The sequence below is a fragment of the Tiliqua scincoides genome, chromosome 9 (assembly GCF_035046505.1).
Source record: "Tiliqua scincoides isolate rTilSci1 chromosome 9, rTilSci1.hap2, whole genome shotgun sequence".
In the NCBI taxonomy this organism is placed as follows: Eukaryota; Metazoa; Chordata; class Lepidosauria; order Squamata; family Scincidae; genus Tiliqua; species Tiliqua scincoides.
The window spans coordinates 12,091,277-12,109,890 of record NC_089829.1 but is presented as its reverse complement, the minus strand read 5'-3'; the positions used below and the strand labels follow the sequence as shown (position 1 = coordinate 12,109,890).

The 18,614-nt window shown below is 46.8% G+C and overlaps 1 protein-coding gene across 4 annotated transcripts in view; it reads right to left on the bottom strand.

Annotated features, from left to right (window-relative positions):
- Positions 1 to 6,959: 6,959 nt before the first annotated feature.
- The window catches only part of CCDC30 (coiled-coil domain containing 30), a 45,318-nt gene continuing 33,663 nt past the window's right edge, over positions 6,960 to 18,614 (bottom strand). For 3 of the 4 annotated variants that reach the window (XM_066637157.1, XM_066637158.1, XM_066637160.1), the window contains 6 exons: positions 18,018 to 18,139; positions 17,147 to 17,288; positions 15,571 to 15,707; positions 14,492 to 14,606; positions 13,930 to 13,997; positions 6,960 to 12,688 (listed from right to left, as the gene is read on the bottom strand). In XM_066637157.1, coding sequence (XP_066493254.1) covers positions 12,493 to 12,688; positions 13,930 to 13,997; positions 14,492 to 14,606; positions 15,571 to 15,707; positions 17,147 to 17,288; positions 18,018 to 18,139 — 780 coding nt within the window. In that variant the 3' untranslated portion in view covers positions 6,960 to 12,492. Of the gene's footprint in view, positions 12,689 to 13,929; positions 13,998 to 14,491; positions 14,607 to 15,570; positions 15,708 to 17,146; positions 17,289 to 17,333; positions 17,400 to 18,017; positions 18,140 to 18,614 lie in introns of those variants that run through there. The other variant, XM_066637159.1, reaches the window with a different exon arrangement.

The window sequence follows — 18,614 nt, the reverse complement described above, 5'->3', positions numbered from 1 at the left end:
TATAACTTGAAGGTAACTGGAAGGTAGCTTCTGATCAGCCAGAGCCTCAGGCCAGCTGACATCACTGCAATCATGCACACCCCGTCCTAACTGGAAAATCACAGTTGCACCAGGTGATTCTTAATCGAAGCTTCTTGGTGCCAATGTGAAGGTCACGTTATCATGTCTCTGAGTTAGGCTGCTACTCACAGGACTGAGAAGATGCTGCATACAGTTTCACAATATCCCAGCCTTCCCAAAGCAGCTTCAAGATGATTCCTGGCCCACAAAATGGTCATGCCCACCCATTGATTTTACCATGTTCATCAGCTGTCCCTTTTCTCTGGTCGGCTCTTGACTCCTTCAGATCTTCAATGATTGGGAGGAGATTGGATGGGTGAATCACTATGGACTCACCCAGGCTTGCAGCCAAGAGGGTTAGACTCTGAGGTGGTGGAAGCGGCTGGTGGAGGAGGGTTAGAGGCTGAGGTGGTGGAGGCAGAGGGCACTGCCTGGACTTCTACCGAAGCAGGAGCAATAATGTCATAAACAGGAGTGCTCAGCCCTGGCTGTGGAGGGAGGAATCCCTCAGGTCTGTCCTGAGGTCTTATGGGGGGGGCTGCAAACCCAACTTGCATCCTCAGTGTGTCCCAACAACATCTCTTATTCTCCTTAACACTCATGCAAATTACAAATTACTATCTAATCCCTCCTGAAATGTATCTCTACTCCCAAGGCTCACCACTTTCGCCATATTTAAAGGGAACAAAAAGAGAAAGAAAATAAGACAAGAAAAGATCCCTCCCCAAAGTCCTCTATCTATCTACATCTATCTCTAAACCTAACCTAACCTAACCTATCTATCTGGATCTATGCTAACACTAAGAAAAAAAGGCCCTCCCTCAAAGTCTCAAAGAAAAGAACCCGAAAAAAGACAAAGCAGAGGGGGGAAAATGAAATAAATATCAAAAATTAAGAAAATAAATACACAACACGCACAAATAAATCAAAGAAAATAAATATTTGGCTGTGGAGGAGGGTTCCTATAGATCGTATTGAGGTCTTCTGGGGGAAAGGAGAAGGGGCTGCAAACGTTTTGAGTGCCTTGCAAGGGGCTCCTGTGTGCGACCCTCACTAAAACTAAGCCCAACAGCTATCTAAATAGCGAAACCATTTTTTATTATTTTAAGATAACAAAAATTAACAAACACAAACCCAAAAAACCTTGAACATTGTTCTTTTTTTAACCAGAAAAAAACCGAAAGTGTCATTTCCAGCATGCTTCCAGTGCGGTTATTTTAAAAATGACAAAATGGCATCCCCTCATTGAAATCAATTGTACGGAGGTAGCCATGCTGTCACCATACACTATGGAGGCAGCCCTGTTTATGACAGGCTCCTGCATTTGTTTTATTTGAAAATAGGTGTAAAATAGGTGGAAGTGACATAGGCTTGGTAGAAGCTATCTTTTCTAGCTCTGAGCTCATTAGGAAAAATTCCATCGTGGTAAGCACGCTGGAACCTAAAAAGAAAGAATGCGATCTGAGTGCGCTGGAACCTAATTTTTTTTTTTAATTGCTCTCCAGCATTAGAAGCTAAAAAAAGAACACAGCTTCAAATCTTATGGTGGATTTCAAGGTTCCTCCATCAGTGGGAGGCGTAACAGGCATCCTCCTGAAGAGGCTATGGGAAGCACCAACTCTAGGAAGAGAGCAGGGAGAAGGAGAGAAAGTGGCTCCTGGGCAGACATTTGGAGAGTGGAGACTAAGCAAGTTCACACTTGGTTAAAAGGATCCATTCCTCCTAATCAAAGTCTCTTTTGATCCTCTACAACAAACCTGAAAGAGAAGCACTTGGGAACTCAGACTCACTTTGGCACTGTGCCAATTCCCTGACCCTTGAACGAAAAGGAAAACCCCAGAAATGTCTCATGTTAACCCTCAACCAAGAAACCTACTAAATTGAAGTAAACAAACATTTAAAAGATGGAAGAAATTGAATAATACGTGACAGAAACAGCAATAAACACCATCAAAAATAAATAAAAAACTGGAATAAATGACTACAGAGATCTATACCTAATAAAGGTTTATTCATTCATTCATTCATAAATGACTACAAAGTAATAAATAACAAATAACTAAGAGGAATAAACAATTAAGAGCACTAATCCTAAAAAGAATTTGAAATTCTCTTTTCTAAACCCTCCAACTCCTCCCCTCCCTCTACATCTCTCCTTCACTCTGTTGCTCTCACATCTGACAGGTTCTTCCCCCTCTCCTCTTTATATACCTGTGCAACAGGTGATACCACTGGGGCTTCAGCCTCCCACCTCAACTGCCACCAACTGCCCCTTGGACTCTAGAAATTCCTTCAGAGCTTTGGGGAAGCTCTTGTTTCATCCAGTCTTTCCTCATATTCCTCACAGGGCTGTTGATCTAATAAACGAAAAGACTTTCAGTTCACCCCATAAAAGCTGCCATTTTCAACCTTTTTCATCTCGCTGACAAGGTCCTGAAATGGTCAAAGCACACCATTAGTTTTATGACAATTGACAAGGCATACCATACTGCTAGCCAGGGGCTCACATTCCCCCAACGGCCCTACTAAATATTTATTTATTTATTTGTAACCCGCCTTTCTCCTTGAAGGGCACCCAAGGCAGCTAACAATCAGTTTCATAGAATACATAGTAAAAAAAGGTAATAAAATACAGATAAAAAAACTACAAAAACAGGCAATATATAAAACAAAGCAATAAAACATGTCAGTAAAAAAAGCATTAAATAAATTCCATTATATTAAATAAATGACCTTCCCCGAACCCCCTGCGGCACGCCTGTGGATCATTTGTGGCATACCAATGTGCCGTGGCACAGTGGTTAAAAATACCTGGTCTAGAGGATCTCTATCCCAAATGATACGTGACCCACTTGTATCCCCCCATAAATTGTCATTGAATGGAAGAGGTGCCCCCTTTGCTCTGTTAGCTCTCATCTCTGCAAGCTCTCTTCCTTCCTCAATGACTGGGAGGAGACTAGACAGGCCTGTCACTATTTTGCCTAGAGAGAAGACTGAGGGAGGCTTGGGGTGAAGCGCAGTGCCTGGACCCCTAGAGAAGCAACAGCAATGAGGCCATCAACAGAAGTGCTCAGGCCCTTTGAACAGTTTCCAAAGGTCCTGAACTGAGAAGACACATCTGGCTCCACTAGAGGCATACTGGGACATTTGCCTCAGAGCATAAGCACCAGGTCTGCCACCAGATGGATGATAAGTAGGGGAGGGGGAGACGGAAGAGGCATGGAAGCAGGAGCCTGGATCATGTCCCCAGGGATAGGAGAGAGGGCTCATTTCCAGCCCTGTCCTGCTCCAGAACAATGCTTGCCTGCTGATGATCTGGGTTTTGAGAATGGAGCCTATTTTCCCTCCTGTTTTCATCCCTGAATGGGATCTCTCTCTCTCTCTGGAAGATGCACAGGCCAACAAAGCTTGTCAGGGGACTCATCCTGACCCCCCACCCTAGCTGATGGGAAGGTCTGTGTGACAAAGGCCAGGGGCATTGTTTGCACACCACAGAAGGATCAGGAGGGCCTGCAGGCTGGGATGTGACAGAAAGAGACCTTCCTCTCCACACAACTCAAGAGAAGATGTGCCAACAATCCATGCATTTCTCCTCCTTTTGTACCCCCCCCCAATTGGGGAGCCCTCTAAGCCCCCAGAGGCTTCTGTGATGTCACAATGACACACACACACACCTTTCGCTCTAGCCTCACTCCAATCAAATAACATCTCTAAGCTTCCACACCTATCACCTCCTCCCAACCGACACCCACTCAGCCTCTGCAGCTCCCCCCTATTTATGTGCCCCCCCCACAATCTCTGACAGAAAGCATCACAAAGGCAGGCCATGTCACCAGCCTCCTGACTCCACGCTGGCCAGGGCTCCTATGGGGTCTTCAAGGGTTTGCTGGTCTTGGGTCAAACCTTGATTTTAATTTTAATTGAATGCAGTTTTGTTTGTTCATTGTATGTGATCCACCGTGTGCTTTTGTCTTGCTTTTATGGTTTAAGTGGTGTGTCTTAACCAGTGTTACTCGTGCCACCTGTGGTACTTGAGGTTGTATCCAGTGGCACTCGTGGGATCCCCAGACCTCCACCACGCAGCAGGAAGACCAGCAATGCAGCATGACAAGCACCAAGAGGAGGCTAGGCTCAGTGGGCAGAGCTCCAACATGTGCTTTTCACAAGCTTAAAAGAGCTTGTAATCTTTAAAGTTAATCTTTAATTAAGCTTGTAATCTTTAATCTTGTAAGCCATCTAGAGTGCCCTTTCTGGGAGAAAGGCAGAGTATAAATTCATTAGAGAAATAAATAATAAGGCCAATAGCTCCCTACCTTGACCAAGGAGTGAATATTCCTTTCCAGTCCAGAGTGCCCTCTTCCACTCTTCTCTTTTCCTTCAGTGACAATGAGCCAGTACTGAGGAGTCCACCCTATGATTTGAAGCATTTGAAAATGGTAATTGCAAAATAATGCAAAATTAGCATTTTAAAAAAACCAAATAAGACAAAATTACCCCAATTTTGCCCCACTCAGTTCTGCCTTCTGATCTCCCGGGCCTGTTTTTCTTTCCAAAAATGCCTTGCGGAGACCTCTCCAGGGTCTCAGAAGGCCAGCAATGTTATGCAGGATCAAAAGAAACCACTGACCCCAAACTGAGTTCAAGGCTTTTATCGTGAGGAATGGAACCTGAACCAAATTAAAACAACCTTATTCCAAATTTTCCCCAATTGAGAGGACCTGAGGCAGGCAGGCACTAGGCAGGCAGCAGGACGTGAGGCAAAGGCTGGATGGTTGCTCCCTGGTTCTCAGAGGCTCTCCCAGGGGCCCCTTGCTGCAGCTCTCTCGTTTTCGCTGGGATCTGCAGCTTGGTCTCTCCCAGCTCGCTCCTTCCTGCAGCTCCTTCTCTGGTCAGCTTCCCTGCTGGTCCCTTTCCTCTGTAGAGCTCACTCTCCAAGGCTCCTCACAGCCGCTCTTCCCTGGTGGTCTCTCCCACTCCTTGCTTGTGCAGCCCCTTTTATAGGCCTCTGCACACAGCAGCCTCTACCTTCCCTCCACTGGTACTGCAGCCTCCTCTCCTGCAGCAGTTTTCCCTCAGGTCCTCCTCAGACAAATTCAAGTTTTACACATAACAGCAAGATCCAGAAAAGCATCATGGGTTCATTTACTATGTGCAGAGTTTGCTAGATGGCTTCAGTCTGCATTTTTTTAAAGGTTTTTTCCCCAAGACTTGCACCAATATCCACCTTGGGCAAAGGTTTTAGGTTCTATGGAGCAGTTGTCCTTTGCAAGTTTTTCCCCCTCTTGCTTTCTTCAACACTCTTTGCATTGCACTTGCAGGAATTCTGCATTGAAACTACTGTGTTGAAGCTGAAGCAGTTTGTGTTTTCTGTGCTATTTTGCATGCACCCCCCCCCCCCCCAATCATCCTCCAACACTCTTTTCAATGCATATTTGAAATCCTGCCAGGAGCTCTGGAATGCCTGTGGGCTGTATCTGGTGTCACTATATCACCTTCCTAGGTGCACATATACTCTAATCCAGTGGTTCCCAAACTTTTTCGACTGGTGGCTCCCTTGACCTACTGAGCCACTGGCCACAGCTCCCCACTAGAGCTACAATCTATACATTGTATAGGGCAGCAGGCTTTTTGTGATGATTTTGCAGCTCTCCTGGCTGGTTTCACACACGACTTAACAACTGAACACACACACTGGGGAACCACAGCTCAGTTTGGTAACCACTGCTCTAGTCTATCTGAACTCTTTAACACCAAGTAAAATTTATATTTAAAAAATATGATAACTTGTAATAAAAACACATACCACTGCTTTTTGCCTATTTCAATTTTTTTAATTAATGAAGTTTGCAGAAAAACTAGCGCCATTTTCAAACACCTCTACCTACGATGTGCTAGGTCAATTTTGTTTGGGTGCCTTTCCCTGCCTGAAGCTCATGATGGTCCATCCCAACTCCAGGCTCACTGCCCTCCTCTCTGACTGATGCAGCTGGTGGCCTCCTCCCTGAAGCCTGGCTTCACTCCCTGGCTTGTGTCCTGCTCCTGGCTCAATTCCTTGGATTCAGATTATGTTCCTGTCTGTGTCCTGGTCCTGTCTTGAATCTGCTGGCTCCTGCCTTCCCCACGTCAGTCAATGCTACATGATCATAACAAAGCGTTTCATCACAATGGATGTTGTTTGGGTGTCTTTCCCTTCTCCAAACTCAAGGTGTTCTTTGTGTATCCTCAAGGGTTTCCAAATGGAAAACAACAAAATTCTGGCGTATGCTTAAGATCCTCACCAGAAGAGGAGGAACCAATTCTAGCAGATCAGGGCATGGGCAAAAAAGGGAGTGCCCTGGGCATGGGTAATACAGGTGCAATGCTATGATTAATCTCTGTACTTGTGTGTGTTCCCCAAGATTCCCTGCTTCTTTCTGTACATTTTCTGTCCACTTTCCTATATACTGGGCTATCTCAGTATACCCTCTCAATTATCAGGTCTATATGCTCTAAAGGTTGCAATAGGAAGGCTCATCTCTTTCTATTGTTCTCTAGTGCTGTAGAGAAGCCAGGTAATTGTGCAGGTCGCTGATAGAAGTGATGCAGGCATGTGTGCTATGCAGGTAGAAGGGTGCTTCTGTCTGCCCCATCTCCAAAATAATTCCTTGTGAAAAGGTACAAAGAACCCTGCGCAAAGGTGCAAAAAAGCACTACCAACCAACCATCAGGGGCTTTTTAGCTTGTGGGGAAAAAGGGCAGGGAGAAGATTTGGTGAGGAAGAAGGTAGAGATTTATAAAATGCGACATGGTTTGGAATGGGAAGCAGAGAACACCTCAAAAGTCACAATACACTGTAGTAATATCTTTATTAGTACAACCCAGAAAGACACAACATCTTCAGGAAGTTTAATAAAGGTCCCACTTCCAGCTTCACCACATCATATGCAGCAGGCCCCAGGTAAGGCTGGAATTCCTGGTAACAGACCCTGATTTATAGTATAAGGTTGCAATCCGATACACACTTTAATAGGCGCATGTCTCGTTGGACACAATGGGACTCCCTCTTAAGTAGACATGCTGCAAACATCTTGAAGTAAAATGGTTTGCCCTTTGAGTCATTGTTTTCCATAGGGATTATAAATGGGAAAAGAATTAAGTGAGTTTCCCACCAGAAGTAACAGCTGAGGACCAGAGTGAAATCTGTCCTTCTCAAGGACAGCATAACTATTGCACCATATAAGGAGATTGCACTAGAAAAGTCTAAAGCAGCACTATCTGTGAGGGAAAGCCTCCACCAGGGCTCAGTTGAGCCAAATTGAGGGCTAGCCGCAGGTCAAACTGAAGCCAAACCTGAGTCCGATGGATTAAGGTAACAGAAAGGTTACCTTCAGGATTGATTCCTCAGTTCCTCTGTTGTATATTCAGTAGGTAGATTGCTTCTTGAACCATTACTTGATGGTAATGCCAATACTTGATGGTAAACCATTACTTGATGTTTATTGCCATGTGATTTTATGCATTATGAAGGCTAAAGTCATAAATGTTTACTTTTTATAGTATAAAACCTAATTTTTCTTAAATATAGACCAGTGTCTGTCTAAGGTTCCCAAGGGCTTTAGACCACTTTGCCTCCTGGGGTTGCTGGGAAGGATTTTAGGAACAGACATGCATTGACTTGTGCTGCAAATCTGTGTTTTCAGAGGGTCTGTGACCATTTTAGTAGAACACCTAGCATTCCATAGATGGAGGATACTTTTTCTCAGTTTGGAATAGTGAAGCCAAAGGGTCATGTAATATGGAACTTCTTCAGCGTTTGTCCCGTATGGTGGCAGTGTCCGCTATTCTGGATTGGAGTCATGATTTCTCTCAATCGCAGGCTTGGTCCAGGTGTAGGCGAGTGATTTTCATGTTGCCATGCAATGTGTCAAGCCAGCGCTGCTTTGGTCGGCCCTTTGGTCATTTGCCATTGAGCTCCAACCGAAGGCCCTTCTGCACCAGTGTACTGTCATCGGTGCGCAGAGTATGGCCGTACCATCGAAGCCAAGCTTCTCTCATCTTGTTGGCGACTAGAGTGATGCCGTATTACTGCCAGATGTCATCACAAATAAAATACTGTATGTCATATATGACAATTCCATGTAAACATGCCACCAGATTGCCGTAGTTGTGATGCGTTCGCAGCACATCACTTATTGATCAGATTGGCCACTGCCCATTTTAAGACAGTAATTATATACTTTTATTGTTAATGCCAATAAAGGTTTTGATTTGATTATATACTGCTCAGGTCATGAACTGTTCTGCATGGCAGAGTGAAATATTAAACACTGCTCGGCAGAAGGGGCATTGCTGAAAGGGCAGCTCACATGATAATTGGGATCTTCCGTATCTTGAAAATATGATCAAGATTTGCACATTTTCTTTTCTGTCATTAGCAGCTAATGAGTTCCTCGGTGAGAACAAAGTGCTTATTTCTGGTCATCCCCTGCTTAATGACATCACCTCTAGCCCTCAGCAGGCAATATGAATGCTAATTTTTGCCCACTGTATGAATGAGTTTGATTCCCCTGCTCTAGACAATGGGGTGAACTGTCTTTTGATAAACAGGCATGGAGAGACTGGAAAGGCCAAGATCTGAAGCAACATCTAGATTAGAGAGGACAGCTGGTAACTGATGAGGTGGAAGGCTGGTGCCAGGCCTGCTTGTGACATCACATGTTGCATAAGTATATGAGAATGGAGGAAAAAAATGCACCAGTCATATGTGAGAGCGAGTGAGCAAGAGATTTTGAGGGAGGGAGCATCAGCAGATTTAGAAAAGAGGAGGATTTTGAATTATTTTTAGGATTAGTGTTCTTAGATATCTATTGCTGTTATTTGTTACTCATTGCTGTTTGTTCTTTGATTTTTTAACTTTTGATTTTGCAATTTATTACTCCATTTGTTATTTACCATTTATTTTAAATTTTTTATTTGTTTTGTAGGTTTCCTTATTGTGTTGGTCACTTATCCTATCCTGGAAGTCTTGGGAAGCCGGCCCCTTCCCACATGCCAGCAGGAAGGTACTTAGTGATGCTCAAGCTTGGGTATGATGAGAGGGAGAATGTTTCTGTCTCTCCAACTCCAAACCAATATCCCAGTGGCTCTCAAACTCTCTGGGAGAGTTTGAGAGCCACTAAGTCTTTGCTGCAGGCAAAGGCTTCACAATCGCAAAACCAGAAGTGGTCGCGATAGTCTTTTGGAGGGCTCTACGCTGCATGGGGAGCCCTGCTGAGGCTGGTGCCGGGTTCCCCCAACCCCTGGGAAGCTGCTGAAGGCAGGGGTGAGTGGCAGTGCGCCCCTGCACCCAGATCAGAGGCGCGATACTGAGCATCACATCTCTGCCTCCCCCCGCGCCTCTCCCACTGTCTGCCCAGGAGCCACTTTCTCACCTTCTCTTTGCTCCTTCTGCTGTTCCCCTGCCTCTACAATGGAGGAGGCCTATCACTCCAACAACTGACGGAGGCACCTGAAATACTTCAGGGGATCTGAGTTACAAGGAGAGGTGGAGGGAAGAGTAGAATGAAAGATGGGGGCATGGAATTTTATCTTTACATGTTCCAATTTTTAAAATTTATTTTTATTTTCTTTGGTTTTTGAGCTAGTACTATATTTATTTTACTTGATCATGCATTTTTAAATGTCTTTTTTGTCTTTCCTTTTTGTTGGTTCTTTTTTCAGATAGTATTAGTTGGGGCACTTTGGGAGAGGGTCTTTTTTCAGGAGAGCAACAATGATAAAGCAGCAGAGAGAGCATCTCTGGAAAGTGACATTGCGGTTATCAGACTTGGGTTCCAGAAGTGAAGAACTATCACAAGCAGACCAGGCTTAGGGAAAACCTTAGGATGGCTGTATATCTCAGGCATCCGCCCTGGGGCCAAACAAAGCACACCTTGGGGGCAAGAAGGAGGTTCCCAATTTTTCTTCAAAGATGTTTTCCTCCTAGTTGGGTCCCATGACTCCTGCAACTTGTGAACCTAGACTGAAGCTTGCGGTTCGGGTGCCCACCTGTCCTCAATCCTTGATTTGCTGACTCTTCCAAGGGTCCTGGCATTCCTTGGGTTGGGGGGAGTATTTATGTCCCAGTTGGGGGTGGGTTCTGAGTTATTCAGTTCAGTGAAAGAACACAGTGCTCATCAATTATTTCAAACAGCAAGGAGCAAGCCAGGGCCTTCAAAAGCTACAACAGCTTACGGCCGCAATCCTAACCAACTTTCCAGCACTGACATAAGGGCAATGCAACTCTGAGGTAAGGGAACTAACATTGCCTTTCCTTGAGGAGGCCTCCATGACTGCCCCCCCCAACTGCAGGATGCAGCACACGCCCCACTGGCACAGCTGTGCCAGTGCTGGAAAGTTGGTTAGGATTGTGCCCTATGTCAACTGGCCTACAGCCTCTGCTCACAGAAGGCCCTTAAGGACAGTGGAAACAGCAGGAGCCCAAGAGAATGGGGGGGGGGGGAGAGGCTGTCCTACCCATCACCCCTGCTTCTGCAAGCAAGATTCTGGGATTCCTCACTGGACCATGAATGGGACCCACTGTGTTTGTTAGCACCTTGACTCACACCTGAAAAAGGAGTCAAAATCACTGAAATGTGTTTTACCTCTACAGTTGGAAGTAGTCAGAGAAATGATTCCCCCAGACATATGGACAATATGGTTCAGGGAGGAAGACAGTCCCTCTCCCTTTACCTGGTGGTACTCTAGTTCAGGGGTCTTCAACCTTTTTCATTCCTGTAAGTTGCTGCGATCCCACAATTGCACAACTAAGGCTCTGCAACCCTACCGAAATCCTGACCCCAAGGTTGAACAACACTGACCTAGTGGTCAGCAACAGCCCTTCCACCTTTACCCTCCCTCTTCCTGCTGGTTGGCCTGAATGTATTTGGGAATCTGGTTAGAGTTTGCTGCCATCATCAAGTCAGGGAAGTCAGAGGGAAGCTGCCCTGGAAACTCTCTCTCTCCCTGATCTGGAATGGAGATCCCCAAATCCAGGAGATTCCTGCTTATTCAAAAGCCCAAGCAAACAGGAGCAAAGCTGGAGCAGCCTGGCTGGCTTGGCACTCCCTTCTCTCATGAGTAAACTGAGACCAAGCTGATCATCAAGAAAAAGGTCTTTCATAAAAGGGCTGCAGAAAGTCAACCACTGATGGGTAGAAGCAATAGGAAGAACAAAACAGGCACAGGTCCAATAGCAAGCAAAGGGACAGTCAACATACAGGTCTGCCCTCTAGTGGCTGTGCCTGGAAGTGCCAATTAGATGCCAGAGTTCTGGGTCCAGCTGGAATTCTGTGGGTGGAAGCCTTTCTGTCTGTCTGCTTCCATTCCACCTGGCATTGGAAAGAGAATGGAAAGACGGGAGAGAATGGAGTGGAAAGAAAGAAAATACACAGACCTGCTGAAACAGCTACACTTGGGGATTCTGCTTGCCTTGCCAAGAAATAGTTTCCTTTGACTCATGGAAGTGGTTTAGAGCCATGTAGCAAATTATGAGCAGTCGGGGCTGGCCCAGGAATTCCAGCCCCAGAGATGGTATGACAAATGTGGTCCCCCCTCACTGGAAGATGTGCAGGACTCTGCTCCCTGGACTGGAAGAGGGGATGGTGCAGTAGAGGAAGTGTGGAGGAGAAGTGCACAGGTGGCTCAAGCATCCCGTGCTCTAACCCAGCATTCTTCTTCACACTTCCTCTTCAGCTCTGTCCCCTCTCTGAATCCAAGGAGTGGGAGGAGGAACAGTTGGGGTGGAGGGGCCACTCGTCAGCCTTGGGGGTGGACTGACCCTGGTGCTTCAGCAGTCAGAAATATAGAAAAGCTGGCAAGGGTGTCATTCTGCAAGGCTGGGGCAGCCAAGGAGAAATCACCCTCTCTTAAGTTTGACCATGTGAACTTCCCCCAAAGTAAAGCTCTTGGTGCAGAGCCTGCTTGTAGATCTTTGGGGACTTCGATCCTTAACCAGGAAGGTGTCACTCTGGCCCCAAGCAACCAAACTACAGAAGACTTCAGCCTGACTTGGAGCCAGTCCTTCCCCTTGCTATGCAGCGTTTGAATTCAGAAGGGCTCTCCTTTCTTCAGAGGCAGCAGCCCCAAATCTGGTTCTCTGAAGCTTGCTTTGGGCTCATTGGAGAAAACGGGTTGCAACTTGGGAGAAATTCTCCTGAGAAGTTGCTTTTGGAGAGAAAAAACCCAGCACGTGCCTTAAAATTCAGAACTTGATGCTTTGCTTTTCCAAGGACTCAGAATAACTATACATGTCAAATATTTTTCAAACTTTAAAAAAAGTCTCATGGAGTCCTTTAGATAAATCCAGTGTCTGATGAGCCTGAAGATCAAGCAGAAAGGGCTTGGAATCCATCTCCCAGGGTCCCTGCATTGTTCTCCTTTGAAAGTCTTCCCTTGCCCCCTTCAGGCACAATCTCAGTTGAAAGGCTGGCTCTGTTCCTCCTTGAGGGCAACCGCAGCATCCCCTGGCGAAGCCACGTTTAAGTAGCCAATCTCGGAAGGTGGGCAAGGTGAAGGAGACAGCAGGGACCTCTCAGCAGCTTCCTCGGGTTGGGCATCCTGAATGGCCTTCAGAAGGCCAAGCGAGTCCGGGAGCCCTGTCACCGAGAAGCTGCAAGAGAAACCCAGCATGTTATCCCCAGATAGGTCTACAGGGAGAACATCATCCTCTTGGAAGAGCCAAGTTCCACCAGTGCAGTATCCTTCCTGCTTCCCCACAGGCCAAGGAGATGCCTCTGGCTACAAGACAGGGAGTGAAAGCCTAGGGTGACCAAAGTCCTTTTGGCACTGAAAGGGTGCAGTAAATGCTGTCGTCATCCCCTTACCTGGTGGTGTACCAGCTCATTCTCCTCCCACTCTCTTGATAGGAAAAGGAAGAAGAAGTATAGGGGAGTAAATGGTGGGAGGCAATTTGGACCACCACTCTCCTCCACAATTCCTTTTCCATTTTGTTCCTCTCTTCCTTTTCCAATCTAGGGTGTGGGAGCAGCAGGAGCAGCAGAGGTGAGTGGGTAAAGAGAGGTGCCTGCCTCTCACCAAGCCGCTGTGGGGGGCAACTGCCTCAGTCAGCTTCATGGATGAGCCAGCCCTGGGCCTGGCCACTGCCTGTATTCAGTGGCACTTTAAATCTCACTTTACACATCCTCCTTCCCTTGAAAGAAAGAGCTATTGAAAGGATGAGTTGGGCAAGGGAAGGCCCAATCCTATCCAACTTTACAGAGGCTGGTGCAGTTGTGCCAAGGAGCCAGCTGCTGCATCCTGCAGTGGGGGGAGGGGACAGATAGAGGCCTCCTCAAAGTAAGGGAACGTTTGTTGCATTGCAGCTGCATCAGCAGTGAAAAGTTGGATAGGCCTGGGCCCTAAATCTATCAGAAGCAGTTCTCAAAGTCAAGGCTCTGACCTGAAACATGCAAGGCCATTTCAGAGAAGGCAGCACATTTGAGCATGTGTTGAGTATGCTTCCTAACCAAGGTAACCTTCCTACACACACACACACACACACACACACACACACACACACACACACACACACACACACACGCACACACAACTGTGATGGGGTCAGGAAGCAACTTGCAGGCTGGCTTCTGCTCCAGCATCTCATGTTCAGAAATTAAACAGACAGTAATAAAGATATGCAGTGTTTTCCCTGGGGTGAGTTCCAGGACGGCCTGTCTGTGAGACTGTCTGAAGCAGATTGGCGGGACCTGCCCAAGCCCAGACTGCCTCCAACACTCATCCTCCTTCTCCCTAGATTTGAAGAACAAGACAGAGCAGAAGAGGAAGTGTGAAAAAGGAGAGATGACCACTTTGCAGGGACTTGGCGCTACCCAAACCACATATTCAACTCACCTGATGTTGGGAAGGGGGTGTGGCTTGCTTCGCAGCTGGCAATCCGAGAAGCCAACACTCCTCAGTTCCTGGAAGAGACCAACATGAGCACAATAAGTACAACTTATAGATATGCTTCTAATATTTACATTTATATCCCACTTCCTGCAGTGTGGCAGTCAAGCTGGCAGATGAGGGGCTCCTCATCTCAACCCAGGGGCTCTTTCTCCCACCCAGGCACTGCCAGACCCCTGACCTACAAGGGAGCAGCACTCCTGGGCTTTCAAAACTACCCTTTTGGAAAAACCCAGGACACAACCTGTCATCAGTGGCTTTTATCGTGAAGAATATTTAAGGCCCGCTTCTCAACAGAGAAGATCCAGAGCAGGTGGCACAGAAAAGGAAGGAGAAGGTGGGTGATGGTTTCAAACAAGTTCATGATCTCAGATAGGAAACAAAAAGATATAGCAGCAAAGAGCCGACAGGGAGTGACATGAAGGGGGTGGTCGGTTGCTCTCCTTTGGAGGGAAGAGGGGTTGAGTTTGGCTCTATTCTGCCAGAGACAAAAACTGCAGGGTCTTACTTCCAAGCTGTGGCTGTGGATGCTTCGCAGTGCCCGCTCCAGGGCACAAACCTGACTGGTCAGCTGGAGGATCCGTTCCTGAAGCTGCTTATTTTCCTTATCCAATAACCGTCCCCTGGAAATATCAGGCAGAGTGGCAGGCGTCAGCACTGAAGCAGTTCTGCTCCCCACCCACACAAGAGTGGGGGGCTTGGCAGTGAGGCAGGGGAGCAGCCAGCCAGGAAAGGAAGATCAGTGCTGGAGTAAGGACCAGCCCAAGACCTCCTGATACAGCGTGTCTCATGTTGCTTTCCCACCCAATGATATGCCGGCCTCTACACCCTCCACTCTCCAAGCTCAGCACCCTCCTCACTTTCACACTTCCTCTTTGCCCACTCTTCCAACACGGGTATTGCAAGAAGAAACACTGGCGGCAAGTGAGTGGAGAAACCTGAGTGCCTCCTACCAATGCTGCCTGAAGTTCGCTTCATGAATGGCCCAGCCCTGGCTGGAGGGCTGCTGATTTGAGGGAGGGGTGTCATATGGGGGAACTGTAGCATGGAAATGGGCAGGATGCCAGCTGCATCAGTGCTTTTCAGGCAGACACTGCAGGATCTTACCAGCACTGGGACAATGTCTTTGACCAAACTCTTTTACTGACTTTTGGTTTCATGGTGGGAAAAAACTAGAAACAGTTTCCAAAAATCAGTTCAGGGGGTGCTTATCTGGGGCGGGGGCTGTGACGGTTTCTATTTTTTTGAAACCAGAAACACCACTGCCTGAGAGGTTGGAGACAGCAGCGGTAGACACTCTGACTGTGTCACCAGACACTCTGATTCTGGTGTCTGGCTTCTGCTGGGTACCATTTTTCTCCCAGAGTGCTCTGGAGCATTGCATAAGTCATCTGATGCTCCGGGGCACTCTGGGTCTCATCCTCAGAAGCTCAGCTCAGTTATGATCTTGTTCTCAGGAGCAATGCTTGGTGAACGGGGCCTCATGCTGCCACACAAGAATGTCACTGCACAACTCAGTTCTACAAGATGGAATTGTACGTATGAGTTCAGTGAAAGCAGACATTTTTCCTTTTAAACTATCGTTACCTGTTCTGGGCTGAGAAGAGGACCTGTTTGCTACTCTTCTCAGCTTCTTTGAGCTCCTGCAGCTGTTCCAAGATCCTTCTTTTTTCCTGAAGCAAACTGTTGTTCTCTGCAGTCACCTGACTGATCCGCATGCGGTCCTGCATTGAAGGAAGTGGCGCAGGAAAGGTCTACTGCTGGATGAGGCTTCAGCCAGTTCACTCCTGCCCCCTTTCTAGCTGTATGCCCTAACTCTGCAACCCTCTGAATTGCTACTCCCCTGAATTCCCCCCACCCCACTATTTTGATAATCCTAGAAAGTCCTTCCATACATGGAGGTTGCATCACAACTTACAGACCTGTACTCCTCCATGAATTTGTATAATTGCCTTTTGGGCCTCTTCAGTCTACAAGGGGGGGGGCATGATTGAGACATACAAAATTATGCATGGGATAGAAGGAGTAGATACAGGGAAGTTCTTCTCCCTTTCTCATGACACCAGAAACAAGGGGCAGCCACTCACATTGACTGGCAGGAGAGTTGGAACAAACAAAGGAAGTAACTTTTCTGTGTAACTCCTTTTTCACAGGATGTGGTGATGGCACGTGAAGGCCTAGATGACTTTAAAAGGGGCTTGGACAGACTCATGGACAAAACATTTATCACAGGCTACAAGTCATGATGACTATATGCAACCTCCAGGTTTTAGGGGTTGAATACCAGGTGCCAGGGAGTGGCAACACAATATAGGTCTGCTATTGCCTTATGTACTCCCAGAGGCATCGGCTGGGACACTTGTGAGATACAGGAAGTTGGATTAGCTGGGCCCTTGGCCTGACCCAGCAGGGTTATTCAGTCCCTTGTGCCATCCCCTATTCCAGGAACATCTTTGGACAATCAACTGGTCCTGTGTGCTGTGCCCCCCTGACTCCACATGTGAATATTCATCCACTCTACATTTGTAAGAAAACATTTATTTTTGGTTGGGAAGCCTATGTCAGGGGTGTCAAACATAAGGCCCAGGGGCCGGATGCGGCCCGCGGAAGATGTTATCCAGCCCTCAGGATCTCAGCTGCTGAGCAGTGCTAAGATGTTACTGCTGAAAGGGCAGCGCCCACAAAAATTGGACTGTCCCATATCTTGAAATATGATAAAGATTTGTGTGTTTTCTCTTCTGTCATTTGCAGTTAATGAATTCCTAAGTGAGAAAAAGTGCTTATTTTTGGTTATGACCTGTTTAATGACAATACTTCCTGCCTAATGATATCACTTCCGGCCCTTAGCAGGCATCATGAATGCCATTCGGCCTTCGGTATGAAAAGAGTTTGACACCCCTGGCCTATGTGGTGGATAGATAGATAAGACCTTTATTGGCATACATAACAAACACAAACACAACACCACAACAAACAGAACAACAGTAGTGAATACAAGCCTATGATAAATGTTATATAAGGATACATAAGAACCAAATAAATCAAGTATATTTGTCCCATATAGAACATACTGGTCTAACATAAAATACACGGGATAGCCTCTCTTGGGTCTACTTGCCAATGTGGTGCAGTTTGCCAGTGAAACCTTCCTCTTGGCTCTCACCTGTTGCATCTGGCTCTTGACCAGCGTCACTTCACTTTCAAGTTCCTTAATCCGCATGTCCCGCTTCTTCACCTCACAGATGAAGGTCTCCTTGGCTCTCCGGAGCTTGGCTTTGTGATGGAGCTGCCGCTCGTGGTGTTTTCTGAGAAGACAGGCGTGGGGCAACAGCAGCCATGGACACAGCTCAGCCAGGAGTGGAATTTTAACTCAAGGTAATAGTAAGACCTTGTAAACCATGTGGAATGGAGCATGCCTGTGATAGGCAGGTCCCAGAATATATGTGTGAGAACTGCTTGGCATTAAACACATCATCTTAATTCACTGCCCATAGGCTGTCATTCAACATTAAACAGATGGACCCTGATGTGAGCCTAACAAACAGGACAAAAATTCTGAGTTGCTTTTGAGACTGATGCAGTCAATTTAACAATGTGTATGGAGTACACAAACATTTCCAACACATATCTACACACACAGACCCACAATACTTTGACTAAGGTAAAATAAACTACACTGAATTTTCCAAACATTTCTGTTGTTTTCTGTAACCCAAGTGGAAGGTGCAGCACTAAGACCCCAAGAAGGTAACAGCTAGGTAGGTTGGGATGACCTTCTGCCCCTTGGTTTCAATGCTTAAGAAATGAACTAAAGTCAACCTGGGAAGCCCATCCAGACTGGCCAATGAATTAGCAGCCCCCCACCCCACACGATTCATCTCTCTGGGCTACAAATGCATGAGGAGGAGTGGAGCTTGTGGCAACCCACTTTCAGAAGAAGCACCTCACCACATTTTCTTTCAATCAACAAGCAGAATCCAATTCGACAGTTCTCGAATAGTCCTGCCTTCAAGCAAGCTGTGGTAGGACCTTACCTGATCGAAACATCCATCTGCTCCAGGATGCGCCTGAACTCCTCGCAAAGAGCATCCTTCTCCTGCTGCAAGGCCAATCGCTGCTCTGAGAGTTTCTGGCTGTATTTTTGGCAGTGAAGATGCTGGAAAGGGAAGCGTCATGTTTTCAGTTTGTTTCCAGACCACCTTAGTTGGAGGTTGGATGAAAATCTGCAGGGCCAACTGAGGCAGGATGCCAAAGGTTGCCCCCTCCCATGCTTGCTGGATTTGAAAAGGTGGAGAACGAAGCAGGAGAGGAAGCATGAGTGAGAGAAGAATGGTGGGTTAAAGTAAGTCCAGGGAGACACTCTAGGGCTACCACTCCCCTTTCCTTCACACTTCCTCTTCTTTTCCTTCACAGTTCCTATCCTTCTTTCCAAATACAGTGAGCGGAAGGAGGAGGTACAGGAGAGCCACTGATGGTACAGGTGGAGAACATGGAAGTGAGCAGTGAAGGCCTCTTCCCCGCCAGTCCACCTCCTGAAGCAACCACCTCAAACTCTTTCACAGACTTTTTTTCTGCTTAAGAGTCACTCAGTGAAGAAAACTGGAAATGGCTGTTCTCTGGCTGCCAGGCCC